Genomic DNA, 18,684 nt, shown 5'->3' with positions numbered 1-18,684 from the left:
GAGGAGAGCACAGTGTGAGTGTGAGGGAGAGAGGAGAGCACAGTGTGAGTGTGAGGGACAGGAGAGCACGATGTGTTTCTGGTTGGAGGGGAGTACCCCATGGACGTGTGGGAATGCTGTCTCCTGGCCCTGCAGCTGAGGAGAAAGAAGTGGCCGAGCATCACTACAAGGTGGGCCCTGAGTGTGTACCACTGTAGGTGGCGGGGTTGTGCTTATTTTCCATTTTTTAGTGAAGTGTGAAGAAAGTACTTCATCATCCGGGTTATGAGGAGGAGGAAGTGGTGCAAAAATCATCTAGGATCAAGTTTAGGGAGAGAAAAGTGAGGAATTTATTTTAGGGGTTCTGTCCAATGGGAAACACAGGCATGTAGAGTTTCTTTAGAATAACTTTAATAAATCTGTCAAGATTTTTAGTTATTTAATGTTTGTATTAATTTCAGAAAATTGGAAAACAATGAATTACCAGAAGATCCCAATACAATTCTGAAGGCTCTCTATAAGCGTTTAGGTTCTTATAATCACCAGCGCTTACTTTCTATCAGAGAAGAAAAGTAAGTACTGTATTAATATGTTTTGCCAGTTTCACATGTACATAATCACCGCACAAAATTTGGTTAAGTATAGGAAAATTTAATGAACTATAAAACAGCAACCATGACCTCCGCACCAAAAGTCAGCAACTGCAGATGTTTTGCTTTATTTCTTTCAAGTCTTGTGTTACAGGTTTGGTAGTATAGATATTGCACTTGGGGTATGTAACTTGGTGTCCTACTCTTTAGAGTCAAATTTAGCAGTTAGCATAAGCAGTTTTCAGTAATTACAACATCTTCTTACGCATTTCTCAATAGCTGATAACAGTCCGTTAGGTGGAAGAACAGTACTGTTTCTTAAACATGTCGCTGGCCAATTTGTCTTGAGTCTTTGCTTTCATAAATCATTTGTGCTGGGCAGTTCTGGGCAAGGAGCTGTTAGAGTTTAAGTAAGTCCCTGGACTGGATTCCGGGAGCCGATGACTGAGCCAGAAGCTGAGGGAGGATCTGGAATGTTCTGGAATGTCTTCCCAGTCTGTTCCCACAGAGGGGCAGGGGTTTGCTCCTACACCCCCAGCAGCTGTTAGGGCACATCCCCATTAGCAGTGAGTGTTTATTTAAAGAATAGAAAATCAACCCTTTGTTAACGCGTGGGCTGAGAGTATCTTTGTTTTCATTTGCGTGCTTCTGATTACTAGGGAGGTTTCGGGTTCAGCCGTGTTTGGGGGCATTTGAATGATCTCTCCTGAGGATCTATCTTTTGAGGTCTCAGTGATTTTCTCGACTTCTGTGCATTCCTAGTGTGTGAAACATTTTGACTCTGCCTATACTAACCATGTGGGATTTTTTTTACTTGGTCATTGGAGAGTCGACTTGGGGTGTGTTATTCACCTACTTTGCGGAACAAACCGCCGCAAGCACAGCAGCTTCCAACAGCACACCTTTACGCCCTCACTGGGGGTGGGGCCCAGAGTCCGGCGCAGCCGCAGCAGAGGTTCCGCCTGGGGTCTTCGGGAGGCTTGATGGGGGAGGATTCCGCACCTGTGGATTGTGGGCTGAGGGCCCCCTTTCGTGCATGTAGGCCTCTCCAGGCGACAGCTTGCTTTCTCAAAACCAACAAGGAGACAGCCTGCTGACAGATGGAAGGGAGAGCGCTTGTGATCTGCTTCCGCTCAATGTCAAGGTCTTCTATCAGCTAGGAGCAAGTTAGTCCCAGGGAGGGGACTTCACAGGCTGTGGGCATCAGGGGCCAGTCGTTGGGCTTACAGGCTGGATGTCAGGAGGGGAGGACATGGACATGGGTCAGGGTCATACTGTCATGTCCTCGGTGAAATCTTCCATTGCTTTTAAATTACACGGATTTCAGGGGCCAGAAATTGCATGCCTGCATATTTAAAATAGTTTTCATTCTTTTTTTCTCATTTCAAATGTAACACATAATTATTGTAGCAAGTTTGAAAATGGCGTCAATAAAGTGACCGTGTTTAATATTTTAAAGTCCCTTTCAGTCTTCCTTGTATAATTTTTTTTTCAGTTTTTAACTACGTTTTCCATATAAAGATAAATTGTGAACATTTTTGTACATCATGAAATTTTCTTTTTAACATGAAGTTTTCAGGCCCCCTAAGGTCAATACAGTCTCTTCCAGAGAGAGGTACCAACAAACCAAACCCACTGCTATCGAGTCGATTCTGACTCATAGTGACCCTATAGGGCAGAGTAGAGCTGTTCCATAGGGTTTCCAAGGAGTGGCTGGTAGATTTGAACTGCCCACCTTTTGGTCAGCAGCCTGAGCTCGCTGTAGCTCTTAACCACTGTCGTACGCAGAAAGTATAGCACACGTGCATGTGTATATGTACACATCTGTGAGTGTGTGTTCATTTTCCTGAGAGGTGGTCTAATCCTTCAACAGATTCTCCAAGCTGCGTGACTGAAGTCAGGCCAGCCCTGCCAGGCCTCCAGCGACACTTCCCTCACTGGGAGACTGCTTATGGTTTCCTTGGGGGAATGTGCTAGAAGTGGGTTCTGGGACAGATTTTTCGGGCGACTGATCCACACTGCACCAGTCATAGGATGTCTGCAAGTAAGGATGCCTGCTTCTCTGTGAGCAGAGGGCAGACATGCCCGGCGCTGCTTCAGTTTGCATTTCTTTGAGTGCTGGTGAAGTTGAACGTATTTCATGTCTTTACTGCCATTTTTTCTTTTGTTAATTTGCCGTTGATTTCTTTTGCCCATTTAAAAAATTAGTGTAGAAATCTTTTTATTATTGCCTTGTAAAAATTTCATCTATTTTAAGATTTTAGCCCTTCGGCTCCAGTATACGCTTACATATTTCCCCTGGTTTGTTTACCGGTTTTGATAATCTTGCACATACAGAGATGTTCTATTTGAGCTAACTTTGTAGTTGTTGTTAGGTGCCGTCGAGTCGGTTCCGACTCACAGTGACCCCGTGTACAACAGAACAAAACACTGCCCGGTCCCGCACCATCCTCACAATTGTTGTTATGCTTGAGCCTATTATTGTGGCCACTCTGTCAATCCATCTCGTTGAGGGTCTTTCTCTCTTTCACTTACCCCCTACTTTACCAAGCATGATGTCCTTCTCCAAGGACTGATCCCTCCTGACAACATGTCCAAAGTGTGTGAGACATAGTCTCACCATCCTTGCTTCTAAGGAGCATTCTGGTTGTACTTCTTCCAAGACAGATTTGTTTGTTCTTTTGGCAGTCCATGGTACATTCAATATTCTTCGCCAACACCGCAATCCAAAGGCATCCATTCTTCTTCGGTCTTCCTTATTCATCGTCCAGCTTTCGCATGCATATGAGGTGATTGAAAACACCATGGCTCGGGTCAGGCGCATCTTGGTCTTCAAGGTGACCTCTTTGCTTTTTAATGCTTTAAAGAGCTCTTTTGCAGCCGATTTGCCTGATGCAGTACATCGTTTGATATCTTGACTGCTGTTTCCATGGTTGTTGATAGTGGATCCAAGTAAAATGAAATCCTGGACAACTTTAGTATTTTCTCCATTTATCATGATGTTACTTATTGGTCCATTTGTGAGGATTTTTGTTTTCTTTATGTTAAAGTGTAATCTATATTGAAGGCTGTGATCTTTGATCTTCATCAGTAAGTGCTTCAAGTTCTCTTCACTTTCAGCAAGCAAGGTTGTGTCATCTGCATATCCGGAGGTTGTTAATGAGTCTTCCTCCAATCCTGATGCCCCTTTCTTCTTCAGACAGTCCAGCTTCTCGGATTATTTGCTCCGCATACAGATTGAATAGGTATGGTGAAAGGATACAACCCTGATGCAGACTTTTCCTGATTTTAAACCATGCAGCATCCCCTTGTTCTGTTCAAACGGCTGCCTCTTGATCCATGTACAGGTTTCTCATGAGCACAATTAAGTGTTCTAGAATTCCCATTCTTTGCAGTGTTATCCATAATTTGTTATGATCCACACAGTCGAATGCTTTTGCATAGTCAATAAAACACAGGTAAATATCTTTCTGGTATTCTCTGCTTTCAGCCAGGATCCATCTGGCATCAGCAATGATATCCCTTGTCCCACATCCTCTTCTGAATACAGCTTGAATTTCTGCCAGTTCCCTGTCGATCTACTGCTGCAGCTGCTTTTGAATGATCTTCAGCAAAATTTTACTTGGGTGTGATATTAATGATATTTTTGGTCAACAGTTTCCACATTAGGTTGGATCACCTTTCTTGGGAATAGGCATAAATATGGATCTCTTCCAGTCAATTGGCCAGGTGGCTGTCTTCCAAATTTCTAGGCATAGGCAAGTGAGCACTTCCAGCGCTGCATCCGTTTGTTGAAACATCTCAATTCGTATTCTGTCAATTCCCAGAGTTTTGTTTTTTGCCAATGCCTTCAGTGCAGCTTGGACTTTTTCCTTCAGTACCATCTGTTCCTGATCATACGCTACCTCCTGAAATGATTAAACATCTAGCAGTTCTTTTTGGTATAGTGACTCTGTGTATTCCTTCCATTTTCTTTTGATGCTTCCTCTGTTAATATTTTCCCTGTAGAATTCTTCAATACTGCAACCTGAGGCTTGAGTTTTTTCTTCAGTTCTTTATCACCTTGAGAAATGCTGAGCATGTTCTTGCCTTTTGGTTTTCTACCTCCAGGTCTTTGCACATGTCATTATAATACTTTACTTTGTCTTCTCGAGCCACCCTTTGAAATCTTCTGTTCAGCTTTTATTTCATCATTTCTTCCTTTTGCTTTAGCTACTCGATGTTCAAGAGCAACTTTCAGAGTCTTTTCTGACATCCATTTTGGTCTATTCTTTCTTTCCTGTCTTTTTAATGACCTCTTGCTTTTTTCATGTATAATGTCCTTGATGTCATTCCATAACTCATCTGGTCTTCTGTCATTGATGTTCAACATGTCAAATCTATTCTTGATATGGTCTCTAAATTTAGGTGGGATATATTCAAGGCTGTACTTTGGCTCTTGTGGACTTGTTCTAATTTTCTTCAGTTTCAGCTTGAACTTGCAAATGAGCAATTGATAGTCGGCTCCGTAGTCAGCCCCTGGCCTTGTTCTGACTGATAATATTGAGCTTTTCCATCATCTCTTTCCACGGCTGTAGCAGATTTGATTCCTGTGTATTCCATCTGGCAAGGTCCACGTGTATAGTCGCCGTTGGTGAAAAAAGGTATTTGCAATGAAGAAGTCATTGGTCTTGCAATATTCTATCATACACTCTCCGGCATCGTTTCTATCACCAAGGCCATATTTTCCAACTACCGATCCTTCTTCTTTGTTTCCAACTTTTTCATTCCAATCACCAGTAATTATCAGGGCATCCTGATTGCATGTTTGATTCAATTTCAGACTGCAGAAGTTCATAAAAATCTTCAATTTCTTCATCTTTGGCCTTACAGGTTGGTGCATAAATTTGAATGATAGTCATATTAACTGGTCTTCCTTACAGGCGTATGGATATTATCTTGTCAATGATAGCGTTGTACTTCAGGATAGGTCTTGAAATGTTCTTTCTGACGATGAATGCTATGCCATTCCTCTTCAAGCTGTCATTCCCAGCATAGTAGACCATATGATTGTCCAATTCAGAATGGCCAGTACCAGTTCATTTCAGCTCACTCTTGCCTAGGATATCGATGTTTATGCATTCCATTTTATTTTTGACAATTTCCAATTTTCCTCGATTCGTACTTCATACCTTCCACGTTTCTGTTATTAATGGATGTTTGCAGCTGTTTCTTGTCATTTTGAGTCCTACCACATCAGCAAATGAAGGTCCCGAAAGCTTGACTCCATCCACGTCATTAAGGTGGACTTTACTTTGAGGAGGCAGCTCTTCCCCAGTCATCTTTTGAGTGCCTTCCTACCTGAGGGGCTCATCTTCTAGCACTATATCAGACAGTGTTCTGCTGCTATTTGTAAGGTTTTCACTGGCTAATTCTTTTCAGAAGTAGACCACCAGATCCTTCTTCCTAGTCTTTCTTAGTCTGGAAGCTCAGCTAACGTTTATTCCCCACCAATCCTCGGACAACACATTTTAGGCCCTCCAGGTGGATTAATTCAGTTACTTCCCTACTAGCCCTGTAAATCGATAAATCCTGGATCCCCCAGGGTGTGGACTGGGTGGCTGCGATGGGAAACTCAGGCTGCCATATGGTCCCAGGATCCACTGAGCTGGTCCCTGCCATTCGCCTGGCTGGGAACCAGCCTTTCATCCCTGTGGTTTCTGCTCTACCTGTGTGCCTCGCAGGCCCTCCCTACCCTGCAGATTCCTCAGAACAGCTTCTATTCCCTCCAGTGTCTCTATGGCTTCATGTTTGCATTAATGTTTGGTTTTAGTGCATTGTGGGCAGAGAGGATGGTCAGAACCAGGTCTGATTGCGACACGTTATGTTTCTTTGGGGCTGAGTGTGCACTCAGCATTTGGTTGGTGCCCTTGGGCCCTGGGAGAGAGAGAAGGTGTGTGCCAAGCCAGTGCGGCATCTCCCTCCTCAAAGCCTGAACTACTCAGAGTCCTCATCTCTGTGAGAGGCCTTGTGGATACTTTTTCCACCTGAGTGGGCTTCTGAATCTGCAATTCTGGTGGGGAAAATGTTCTGTCAGTTTAAAACAACAACAACAAAAAAGGATTGAAAACCAGTGATTTATAATTTTCCTGGTTCCTTTTTCTTGATCTGCCCAGTAGTCTGTGTGGCTGGAACACAGGAGTGAGTACAGGTACAGGACCAAGAGGCCAGAGGTCAGGAGGCCAGGTGGGGCCTTCCAGCCAAGGCAGAGCCTTTGGAGGTCCTGGGGCTGAGCAGATGGTGGTGGGCAGGGATGGTGGGGAGCAGAAGGACCCACACTCCTTTCCAAAGCAGGCTTCCCACCAGGAGGAACCCAAGATAGGAGAGAGGAGAGGATGGTAATACCAAGGCAAGACTGGAGTCTCATCATTACAACAGACTGGCCGTTCATATTTCTGAAGTAAGACTATGATTATTACCTAGCAAAGGGCAGAAAAGGTGTGGACTTGGCCCCAGCATGACATTTAACAATGTCTAGAGAAGTGTGTGGTTGTCACTACTGGGGATGCTACTGGCATCCAGTGGGTAGAGACCAGGGATGCTGCTGAACATCCTGCAATGCACAGAGCAGACACCTCCTAACGCCTCAACAAATAATTATCTGGTCCAAAATGTTAGTATTGCCAAGGCTGATTACTGTAGCTTTATGTTGTCGTTGTTAATTGCAAGTTGGTTCCGACTCACGGTGACCCGAGGTGTAACAGAACAAAACGTTGTCCAGTCTTGTGCCATATTGGTCATCACTGCTATGTGGTAATTCATCGTTGGGGCTGTTGTGTCAGTCCATCTTATTGAGGGTTTCCCTTGTTTTTGCTGACCCTCTACCAAATATGATGTCTTTTTCTAGCAATTAGTCTTCAAACAAGAACAAACCCATTGCTGTCTGACTCATAGCATCCCTAGAGGACAGAGTAGAACTGCCCCACAGAATTTCCAAGGAGCAGCTGGTGGATTCGAGCTGCCAACCCTTTGGTTAGCAGCCATAGCTCTTAACCACTGTGCCACCAGGAGCTCTTGTGATTAGTCTTACTCTTAAAAATCAGGTATTGTGGGCCTTCTTTGTTCTTTTCCAAAGATGTTTTTGCTATTATATATTATAGGTCCTTTTGCATTCCGTATAAAGTTTAGAATCAGCCTGTCAGTTTCTACAAAATCCCTGCTGGGATTTTGATTTGGAATGTGTTCAATGTGTAGATACATTTGGGAAGAACTGACGTCTTAACAATATCGAATCTTTTGGTCCTTGAACATAGTGTATCTATCCACTTATTTAGGTATTTGATTTCTCCCATCAGTTTTTCAGTGTACATCTTTTCTCACATTTATCCCTAAGTATTTTAGATTTTTGTTGCTCTTGTAAACTGTACTGTTTGTTAATTTTACTTTCTGATTTTTCACTTCTAGTATATAGAAACAGCTGATTTCTGTATATTGATCTCGTATCATTCAACCTTGCTAAACTCACTTATTCTAGTAAATTTCTTGTAGATTCTTAGGACTCTCTTTGTAGACAATCATGTAATCTGTGAATATAGACAGTTTTACTTTCTTCTTTTGAGATATATATGCCTTATTTTTTCTTATATTCTTAAAGCGCTTGCTCGAATTTCCAGTACAATGTTGAATACAACTGGTGAGAGTGAACATCCTTGTCTTGTTCCTGGTCTTAGGGAGAAAATATTTACTCTTTCACTATTGAATACAATGTTAGTGGTAGGTTTTTTGCAGATATCCTTCTTCAGGTTGAGGAGTTCTAGTTTGCTGAGAAATTATATTGTGAATGGGTGTTGAGTTTTGACATGCTGTTTTCTGTATCTACTAAGATGATCATATATATTTCTTTAGTTTGCTAGTATGATGGATTAAATTGATTTTTGAATGTTAAACCAACTTCACCTTCCTGAGATAAACTGCACTCACATTAATATAGCCACCCCAGCTTTCTTTTGACTACTGTCTTCATGGTCTCTTTCTTCCATCCTTTCACTTTTGACTTATTTATGTCCTTATATTTAAAGTGGGTTTATTGTAGGCAGCATAGAATTAAGTCTTGATTTTGAATTTAATCTGACAATGTCTGCCTGTTAATTGGGGGTGTCAGTTGGGGAGTTTTAACTATTTTTACATTCATTGTGATTATTGATATTCTTGAGTTTAAATCTACCATCTTGCTAGATGTTTTGCCTTCTACTTGTTCCATATGTTCTTTGTTACCTTTTTCATCTTTTCTGCCTTCTTTTTTTATTAATTGGATATTTATTATTCCATCTAATCTCATTTATTGGCTTAGTAAGTATACCTTTTGAAAAAAATTTTATTGTCTGTTTTAGGATTCATGGTATCATCACAGTCTATTTTCAAGTAATATGGAATCACTTCATATAATATATAATATATATAAAGTAAGAACATTACAACAAGATGCTTCCATTTTCCCTCTCCCAGCCTCTGTGCTACTGTTGAAATGTATTTTACTTCATATCTATGTTATAAATCCTGAGATACATTTTCACTTCTTTTGCTTTCGACAGTCAATTATCTTTAAAAGATATATAAAGAATAAGGGAAAAAAAGAGACAAGAAAAAATTGTTTTGTAAGTACCCACATCCTAGTCACCATTTCTGGTGTTCTTCATTTCTTGTCTATCTCCTGTTAGTCCCATCTGGTAGTGCACTTTTCATATCAGACATTGTAGTTTTCCTCTCTAGAAGTTCTTTTTGGGTCTTTTCTATATTTTCCTTATCTGTCCTTATCATGCTCCTGCTTTCCTCTACCTTCTTGAATATATGGAAGTTAGTTATAATAACTATTATGTCTTTGCCCACTAGTTCTGTCGCCTGATTTGTCTTGGGTCTGTTTCTGTCACTTGCATTTTCTCCTCATTCTGGGTTGTATTTTCCTGATTCTGGGCATGTCTGGTCATTTCTGACATTGTCATCGGATACGAGAACCTTGTTGGGTCCTGGATGTTTCTGCATTCCTGTACATATTCTTGAGCTTGTTCTAGGATGCACTAAGTTTCTTGGAAACAGTTCAGTCCTTTTGAGGCTTTCTTTAAGTGCTTTTAGGTGTGATCAGAGCAGCCTTAATCTGAGGCAGTCCTCTTCTGAATATTCTACTCAATATCTCATATATTATGGGGTTTTTTCCCACTTCAGCTTGTGGGAATGTGGACTTTTCCTCACTCTATTCCTCCTTTCCGGTGGGTCTGCCCAGCTGCAGACTCAGGGAATCATCTGTCATCTCTCTGTGTGGCTCTGTTCTCCCCAGTCTCTGCCTGGATTCCAGCCACCTCGGCCTCCCAAATTCTCAACTCTTCTCTTCCACTGAGGAGACTGGAGGCTCTGCCTGGGTGCCCTCCCCACTCATGGGCCTGGAAGCCCTCCCCCGTACAGGAAGCTGAGACAGTTGTAGGGCCACCTGCCTCATATTTGTCCCCCCCTTTTCCATGGATGGCTGTCCTGCTCTGCCTGTTGTCCCTTGCCCGTCACAGTTGTCTCATGTGTTTCTCTGCGGTTTTGGTTGTTTAAGGCAGGAGGGTAAATCTCCCTGTTACTCCCTCATGTTTGGAAGCAGAAGTCTGCTTTTTGGGTATTTTTAAGATAAAATTGTTTTCAGCCATGTCTCTTAACTGTTTGTTGCTGTTTTGGAAATGCCGTTGCCTGTCTGTGCTGTGCTCTGGTGTAAGTCCTCTTGTTCTTTTCCATTCACCAACTGTCCTCCTTCTGTGCCCAGCTCAGACTTTGTCACCTCTGTTGAGCCTTTACTATTTCCATGACCATACTCCTGTCACGTCATGTGGGGAATGAGGTGTTCTGTTCTGTGAGTTATTACTGTGAACGAGCACTGTTGGTGAAGAATGTGACTGACTGACTGTGCCTCTGCTCCAGGTGAGCGCCAGCTTCTGATCCCGTCGATAACGGGAATGCTGATGCCACTGGACAGTTGGCCTGCATTGCAAGAGGCCGAGTTTGGAGTCAGGAGATGCATTTACCGCCCCCCCACCCCGCCCAAGCCTGTGCCCCCCCGCCACCTGCAAAGTGCAGATCCTGACCCCTCTGCACTGAGCTCCTGGGAAGGGTCATGTGTGCAACAGCACCAAGTGCCACAGCAGCACAGGCCACATGCCCCCCACGGTCCTCACCCGCATGTGAGCTGCAAACTGAGAGAAACACGGCCTCTCACCCAGCGCTGCAGCACTGTCTCTGATGCCCACGAAGTCCAGCATCAGTGCCCAGGAGAGAGGGTGGAGGCTCGAATAGTGTCACGTGAAGGCCCAGCTTGGGCAAGGATCGCAGGTGGAGTGGGGTCGCGTGTGGAAATGGCCCAATGCTTCCAAGGCCTGGGCTGAGCCCAGACTCTCCCCTCCGTGGTGCTCATTCCACCGACTCCCCCTTTTCTATCATCTCTGGAACGCCCACACTTCCTTTTCACCTCTCCTTCGTGGTTATGTTTTTATCTCCCCGGAAACGTCCATATTTCCTGCCTCCAGTGAAACCCTTGTTTGACTGGAGGTATATTCTACCGTGCAATGTGTTTCCTGTCACACCCAACTGACCCATGGCTGGTGTCTGTTTGCTTCCAGGATTCTTTTGGTCTTTGAACTAGCCCGTCTTTCGTTGACCTTGAAATGCGAGGAGATTGCTTCTGGCTGCATCACAGACCTGAAGAAAATCGAGAACGAGAAGGCAGTAAGTGCGTGGTGCCCGTGGTGCCCGCTGTGGGTCAGGACATTGGAGGAACGAGTGATTCACACAACGGTCACCAAAAGGACTACCGTGTGTCGGTGGGAAGCTCCCCCAGTCTTGTTAGCGTGCGTGTTACATAGCTGGGGTTCTGCGGCTTGTGCAGTTTTGCATCCTACCCCTTTCTCTTTGCCTGTTCCCGCAGGTACTGGCCCACATGCTGCCAGTTGTTTGTAAGTCACTTCAGTATTATACACCATGAATGATCCATAGCTTACTCTCTCATCCCCCGGTGCTGGACACTGAAATCACATATGGTTTTTTGCTTATCATGTAAAATGCTATATTGAACATTTTGTGCATGAGACTTGTTTTCTGCATTCAGGATTTTCCCCTAAGGTAGGTTCATTGACATGAAATCACAAGGAATTCTCACTTAAAGATTCTTAAATACGCATTACAATATCTCCCCCCTGGGAAAAGCTCTGTCCTCCCCACAAAAGAATATGAGAGTGCATGTTTCAGGTCTATCTGTTTTTAATTTTTTAAGAAATGAAAGGCTCTTTCATAGAGCAAAGGTTTACTCTAGTGGTTAACATTGAGCATTTTGAACGTAATACATAGTATTTGACAACTGTCGGCTACGTGCCGGGATGGATGCGTTAGGAGGATGACCCTCTCAGAACAGTGGGCCTTGGTGACGCTTGACTTCACTGATCGATGGAGCACTGCTGTGTGTTAGCCCCAGGTTACCGTGAGTATGAGACTTTGGCTGACCCTCAGGAAGCTCATTGCAAAATACAGCTACAAGACCACACTTACAAGTACCCGTTACGTAGTACAGACAATAAGAAACATAGGAAATGAGCAAAAGGGCCCTCAACCTGCTAGAAGGAATCTATGAAAAATCTACAACTAACATGATACTTAATGATGAAAGACTGAGTGCTGAGGTCAGGGACAAGGGGAAGACCTCTGCCCTTACCATGGGTGTTCCATCTGGGGATGGAGGTTCTGCCCAGTGCAGTCAGTCAAGAAAAGAAATAAAAAACATCCAGACTGGAAAGGAAGAAATAAACGGTCTTGGAAATCCAATGGAATCTACAAAAAAAAAAAAAAAAAAAAAGCTACTAGAATTAATAAGTGAGTTTAACAAGGTTGTGGGGTAGAAAGTCAATATGTAAAAAAATTGATTATATTCCTCCATATTAACAGCAAAAGTCAGAAATTGAAATTGGAAAAAATAGTACATTTTACAATAGCATAAAAAACCGTAAAATACTTAAAGATGAATCTGACAAAAGATGTGTAAGACCTGTGGACTGAGAATGACAAAGCATTGCTGAGTGAAGTCAAAGATGTCCTAAATCACTGGACAGATACAGCACATTCATAGATCAGAAGACTTGATAGTGTCAGATGCCAATTTTCCCCAGACTGAACAATAGATTCAGTACAATCCCAAGAAATTGATAAACTGGGTAAAAATTTATGTGGAAATGTAAACGACATAGAATAGCTAAAAACAACTCTGAAAAAACGGAAGTCAGAAGACTTACCCTGTCTACCTTCAAGACCTTCTCTAAAGGTACAATAGTTGAGACAGTGTTGTCTTGGCATGAAGACAGTTGCATCAATCAATGGAACCAAACAGAGTCCAGAAATAGATCCACAAACATACAGTCAACAGATTTCTAACAAAAGTGTAAAGGCATTTAGTGCAGGAACAATTGAATAATGAAATATTAAAAAAAAAAAAGAAGTCCTCCAATCCGTACTTCACACCATATACAGAAATTAACTGAAAATGCTTTATAGACCTAAACGTAACACTTCCAGAAGAAACCATAAGCAGAATGTGACCTTGAGGAAGGTGAAGGATTCTTAGATAGGCTACCAAAAGCACAGTCCATAGAAGAAGAAATTGATATATTGAACTTTATCAAAATTAAGAGCTTCTGCTCTGTGATGGACACTATTAATAGGATGAAAATGCAAGCCAGAGACAGAGAAAATGCTTACAAACCACAAATCTGATAAAAGGATTTATATCCAAAGTACAGAAAGAATTCTGAAAATAGTAAGACAAGCAATGTCATAAAAATGCACAAAAGTTCTAAACAGACATTTCACCAGTGAAGATATAAGATGGCCAGTAAGCACGTGAAAAGATGCTGAACGTCATTAGTCATTAAGAACATGCAACTTAAAACCACAGTGAGATACCACTACACACCTGTTAGCATGGCTAAAATTAAAAGACCGCCTGTGCCAAGTGTTTGCAGGGATGTGGAGCAACTGGAGCTCTTGTTCCCTGCTGTCGGAAACGTGAAATGGTGCAACCACTTTGGAAAACATTTCGGCAGTTTTGTAAAAAGTTAAATATACACGTGCCATAAAACCCAGCCATTCTACTCCTGGGTATTTAACCAAGACAAATGAAAGCATTTGTTCATGCAAATACTTGTACATGAATGTTCATGGCAGCTTTATTTGTCATAGTGGAAAACTGGCAAGAGCCCCACTATCTAACAACAGGTGACTGGCTAAACAAACTTGTGTTATCACACCCACACTCTGGAGCACCTGTACGACTCAGCAATCACCAGAAACGAGCTAGTGAGAGATGCAGGGTGTGGGTGGGTCTCCAAACAACCGTGTGAGGGGAAGAAACGAGAGAAAAAGAGCACGTGTGCTGTGATACCGTTTACAGGCAATTCTAGAACGTGCAAACTAATCTCTAGCTCAGAAAGCAGAAGCCCTGGGGGTGGGGGTAACAAAGGGCAGGAGGGAGGGATGGCAAGGGGTCACGAGGGAACTTGGGGGTGATGTGTGTTCATGTCTCAATTGTGGTGACATTCATGGGTTTATACATATGTCAAAGCTGACTAACTGGAACAATTTAAATATGTGCAGTTTGTTATACGTCAATTAGACTTCAATAAAGCTGTAAAAAAGAGACTCATGAATTATCAGTAAATAAAAGAGTCAACTGAAATACGGAAATTAATTTCTTGTTAGGCATGTGGCTTCCTCCTCTTGCTCATGGAGCCTCACGACTGAGGCAGGGTAGATGCCCTAATAAAGGCTTTTAAAGTGCTGCTATTGTTTGGCTGCTAACCAAAAGGTCGCAGTTCGAATCCACCAGCCTCTCCTTGGAAACCCTGTGGGGCAGTTCTACTCCGTCCTATAGGGTTGCTATGAGTCGGAATCAACTCGACAGCAATGGGTTTGTTTTTTTTGGTTTTGTTTTGTTTTTTTTCTTTTTTTTTTGGTATTGTCATCCTGAAATTATAATAATGGCACCTATTAAAACTATAAAAAAAATACAGAACACTTTCAAGGACAAAATTTTAGACTCCCTGGTGATAAGCCTACATAAACAGCCTCTGTCGACGTTTCTGTGATGACGCGCCGGCTTCCCCGCGCGCCCTGGGTCGTGGTGTGTGCAGGCTTCATGCCCAGCCCTAAAGCTCGTGCCGGGCGGTGGGCGTTTTTCTGCTCACGATGTGTTGCAGACGTGACTTTGAATGCCTGCACTAGATGGCATCGTGTGCTTGGATCATAATTGTTTAATCAGTTCCTGCCTGCTAGACGTTCAGAATTTCCCAAGGTTCACTTTAAATTAAAAGCTCACTAATGTTAAGGATGTAAATGATGTTCAATTCTGAACCTTGATGCATTTTTAAAGAGTAGCCACTGTGGTGTCTTAATTCAAAGTTGCCTGAGAGATGGGTGGAAACGAAGTAACTGATACCCCAACTTGGGATCAATTTAAAGAATTTAAGATTCACAGAAATACAAGGAATGTCTATTATTCCTCCTGTCTCTGTGCAGCCTTTCTGCAGGCGTGCCTCTCAGGTAGGCGGGCAGGGTGGCCCAGCAGGTGAGGGCAAAGGAGCAGGGGCCTGGGAGCTGATGCCGCTAACCCGGCTGGAAGCCCTTGCCTAATGCTGCATTCCAACATGGTGAACTCCCAGTGGGGTTTGTAAGGGGAAGCCAGGATCATCTGGTCTGTTGACACTCAGGAGACCCTGCTGTCACCGTGACCCCTAAACCTCAGACATGGCACTCTGGGAGCTTGCTGTGGGGTCCACATGTGACACAGAGCGTCACCCTGTGCCCCAGAGCTCCAGGACGTCGATGCACGTCTGTGAGGCCACAGGCTCTCCCCAGTCCTGTCGTCTCCTCACACCTCAGGGGTGTCCCGAGGCCTCACGCGCTAACCATGAAGAGGTGTGCAGGCTGGAAACTTTTTGTGTGTCTGAAGAATGGACCTCGAGATCCTGAGCACAGCAGGTGTGAAGACGTGACTCTTGTGAGCTGACCTTCTTGTCCCTCCCCCCGGCCAGCTCCTGTTGTTAGTACGCTGCCAAGGCCTAGGGACTTTCTCCAAGAGACCACGCTGCACCTGGGAGCACAAGTGCAGAGAAGGGTGCTGCTTCCCGGTCCATCCCAGCTGTGCTGGTGCTGATGGTCACAGGGTGGGACGGGCGGGGGAGACAGAGCAGGCTGGGCCACTGAGCTCCCAGGCACCTGCTCCCCTGGCCGAGGGGGACTGGCCCTACACGGACCACAGCCACCCGAGCTCCTGCACTCGTGGGCCCAGCTCTTCTTCCCAGCATGGCCGTGACCAAGCGAAAGAGAACATGGCCAACAAATTTACAAGGGAGAATTTGTGTGAAGTTTGTTTAAGTTTTAAAATGTCAAGGTCCGTGGAAATTAACTCCCTGCTTGCCTTTATTAAAAGAGTTAAAAAATTAGCTTTCTCACTTAAATGCTTGCATTTTTTAATCTTTCAGAAGCATCTTAAGTTTGTCTTATGTATCTTTTTATCATCTTAAGATTTTTATTTGTTGAATTTCTACGTGGTACGTTAGTGATGGAGCCCTGGTGGCGCAGTGGTTCAAAACTCAGGCTGCTAACCAAAAGGTCAGCAGTTTAAATCCACCAGCTGCTCCTTGGAAACCGTTTGGGGCAGTTCTGCTCTGTCCTGTAGGGTCTCTATGAGTCGGAATCGACTCGATGCCGACGTGTTTGATTTTTTTGACATTAGTGATATCTTGGGAATGGTCTTTAAGGTTAATGAAAGTAAGTGATTGTTTTCATTAAAAATCTTGATGTATTCAAAACCCATTTGTATCCTACAGGATCCCGGGAGGCTGATTGAAATTGAATGCCTGGAGTGTGAATTTGAAGCTTTAAAACTTGAAAATAAAATTAAAGTCTATATCCGAGCTGCTGTGGAGGTAAATCTTTAAAAAGAGTCGCTGCACATGGAATTATTTTGCAAATTTCCTAAGTGGGTGAGAGTTGGTTTTGTGCCAGGCTGGAGAGTGCCGACGACAGCCTAGCGGGTGTGGAGGTAAAGGGTGGTTCTCGGGCCAATTCCTCTCACCAGTTTCCCCATCTGTGAGTGGGGTGACAACATGGAGCACTAGGACACCTGAATGGTACCTGAGCCACCAGAGCCAGCTGCCATCCCCACCACATGGTCCCCAGCGGCCCCCATGGCGGCCTCGGCATCACGGAGGGGCCAGCTGCTGCAGATGGTGGGGTGGGGTGTGGGAGCCCGCGGCTGCTACCTGGCCCCCAGGAAAGGCACTTTTAGCACAAGTGGAGGAGATGCTCCTGGGTGGTAGCATTACGGGCGCATTGCCCAGTGACCGAGATGTAGATGGGGTGTAGACAGACTCTGATGAAGTCGCTTCTCGGAAGGCAGACGTTCACATAAACCCAGGACAGTTTTCTATCAGGCAGCTGCTGCCTTCTAGAAAAGGTCACTTGGGTATTTTTGAAGACAGGCTCAGGACGGTGAGTCTGGCCAGTATGATGGATTTCAAGTTCCATGCTGGTGAGCGTCTCCTGACCCTGCCTGCTGCCCCCGCCCCCGTGTCTGACCCCCCCTGTGTGACTGGCAGTGCCCAGTTCCACTAGGTGCGTGGCGCCACAGCCTCGTGGCTCTGTGGGCTCCTAGGTGGTCACGGAGCAGCTGCTGTGTTCTCTGCAGGCCCAGCTGAGCATCATCCAGAGGCTGGACGTGGCGCTGCAGCACGCCGTGCGCCTGGGCGACCCTGGCGTCATCCACGTGGTGTGCACCACGCAGTGGAACACCTGTCTGCCTTTGCTCCAGCACAACCTGCGCCACCGCCTGCAGAAGGCCCTGAGCAACGTCGCGGAGGTCCTGGAGAAGGTGGACAGGTAGGCCACTGCCACGTCTGTCCTGGGTTGTCCCCTCCAAAGGGCTTAGAGGGCTCACTCTGAAACACGGGCAGCAGAGGGCTAAGGCAAAACCCTTCAATATTACAAGTAAGTGTAAAACTAAATGCATTGTCTTAGTTACCTAGTGCTGCTGTAACAGAAATACAAGTTCTACTTTAACAAACAGAAATTTATTCTCTCACAGTCCTGGAGGTTAGAAGTCCATATTCAGGGTGCCAGTTCCAGGGGAAGGCTTTCTCTCTCTGTTGGCTCTGGGAGAAAGTCCTTGTCATTAATCTTCCCCTTGTCTAGGAGCTTCTCAGCTCAGGGAGCGTGGGTCCAAAGGACACACTCTGCTCCTGGCTCTTCTTTCTTGGTGGTATGAGGTCCCTCTCCTTTCTGCTCCATTCTCTCTTTTACATCCTAAAAGAGATTAACTCAAGATACAACCTAATCCTGTAGCTTGTGTCCTGCCTCATTAGCATAACTGGCTCTAATCCTGCCTCATTAACATCATAGAGGTTAGGATTTACAACACATACGATAATCACATCAGATCACAAAATGGTGGACAACCACACAATACTGGGAATCATGGCTTAGACAAGTTGACACACATTTGTGGGGAGCACAATTCAATCCATAACATGCATTTTCTGAAAAAGGGATACAAGCAGAAAGATCCACACACATTCAGACGGGGCTTGAGCAATATTCAGGTGACACCGTCGTCACTGTGTGCTACACACAGTCAGCTGCTCCTGACTCCAGCCAGTGCAATGAGGGCCAGCCTCGCCCCATGCCAGGGCACCTGGAGCACCTTGGGGGCAGGGTTTGGTCATGGGGGGCCAAGGAAGGACATGATCTGGAAGAGTGTGTGGACATGAAGTAGTCTGCCCCTCCAACTCCACCTCCCCATGCACAGCTATGGCTACACCTACGTCCTTGCCAAACCAGGAGCCCTTGGCAGTTCTTATGCACCCTTCTGCCATGACCTCATTTGAATCACTTGCCACGCCCTCACTGACCACCGACCCTGGGCCGGCACCATATTAGGCCCTAGAGACACATGGTGAGGGACAAGGCTGGAATGGTGCCCTTGGGCCTGCTTCCTGGTTGGTGAGACAACATCTGCATCTACAGCTACACCTATGTCTGCATCCACATCTACACGTATGTCTACACCTAC

At 44.6% G+C, this 18,684-nt stretch overlaps 1 protein-coding gene across 1 annotated transcript in view; it reads left to right on the top strand.

Annotated features, from left to right (window-relative positions):
* The window catches only part of CFAP46 (cilia and flagella associated protein 46), a 115,371-nt gene that overhangs the window by 10,133 nt on the left and 86,554 nt on the right, over positions 1 to 18,684 (top strand). Inside the window, exons 8-11 of the mRNA XM_004374988.1 lie at positions 441 to 551; positions 11,195 to 11,300; positions 16,445 to 16,543; positions 17,305 to 17,495. Coding sequence (XP_004375045.1) covers positions 441 to 551; positions 11,195 to 11,300; positions 16,445 to 16,543; positions 17,305 to 17,495 — 507 coding nt within the window. The remainder of the gene's footprint in view (positions 1 to 440; positions 552 to 11,194; positions 11,301 to 16,444; positions 16,544 to 17,304; positions 17,496 to 18,684) is intronic.

Source organism: Trichechus manatus, unplaced genomic scaffold (assembly GCF_000243295.1).
Source record: "Trichechus manatus latirostris isolate Lorelei unplaced genomic scaffold, TriManLat1.0 scaffold00031, whole genome shotgun sequence".
NCBI classification, from domain to species: Eukaryota; Metazoa; Chordata; class Mammalia; order Sirenia; family Trichechidae; genus Trichechus; species Trichechus manatus.
Note: the sequence above shows the minus strand (reverse complement) of the source record. Positions and strands in the feature narration are given on the sequence as shown.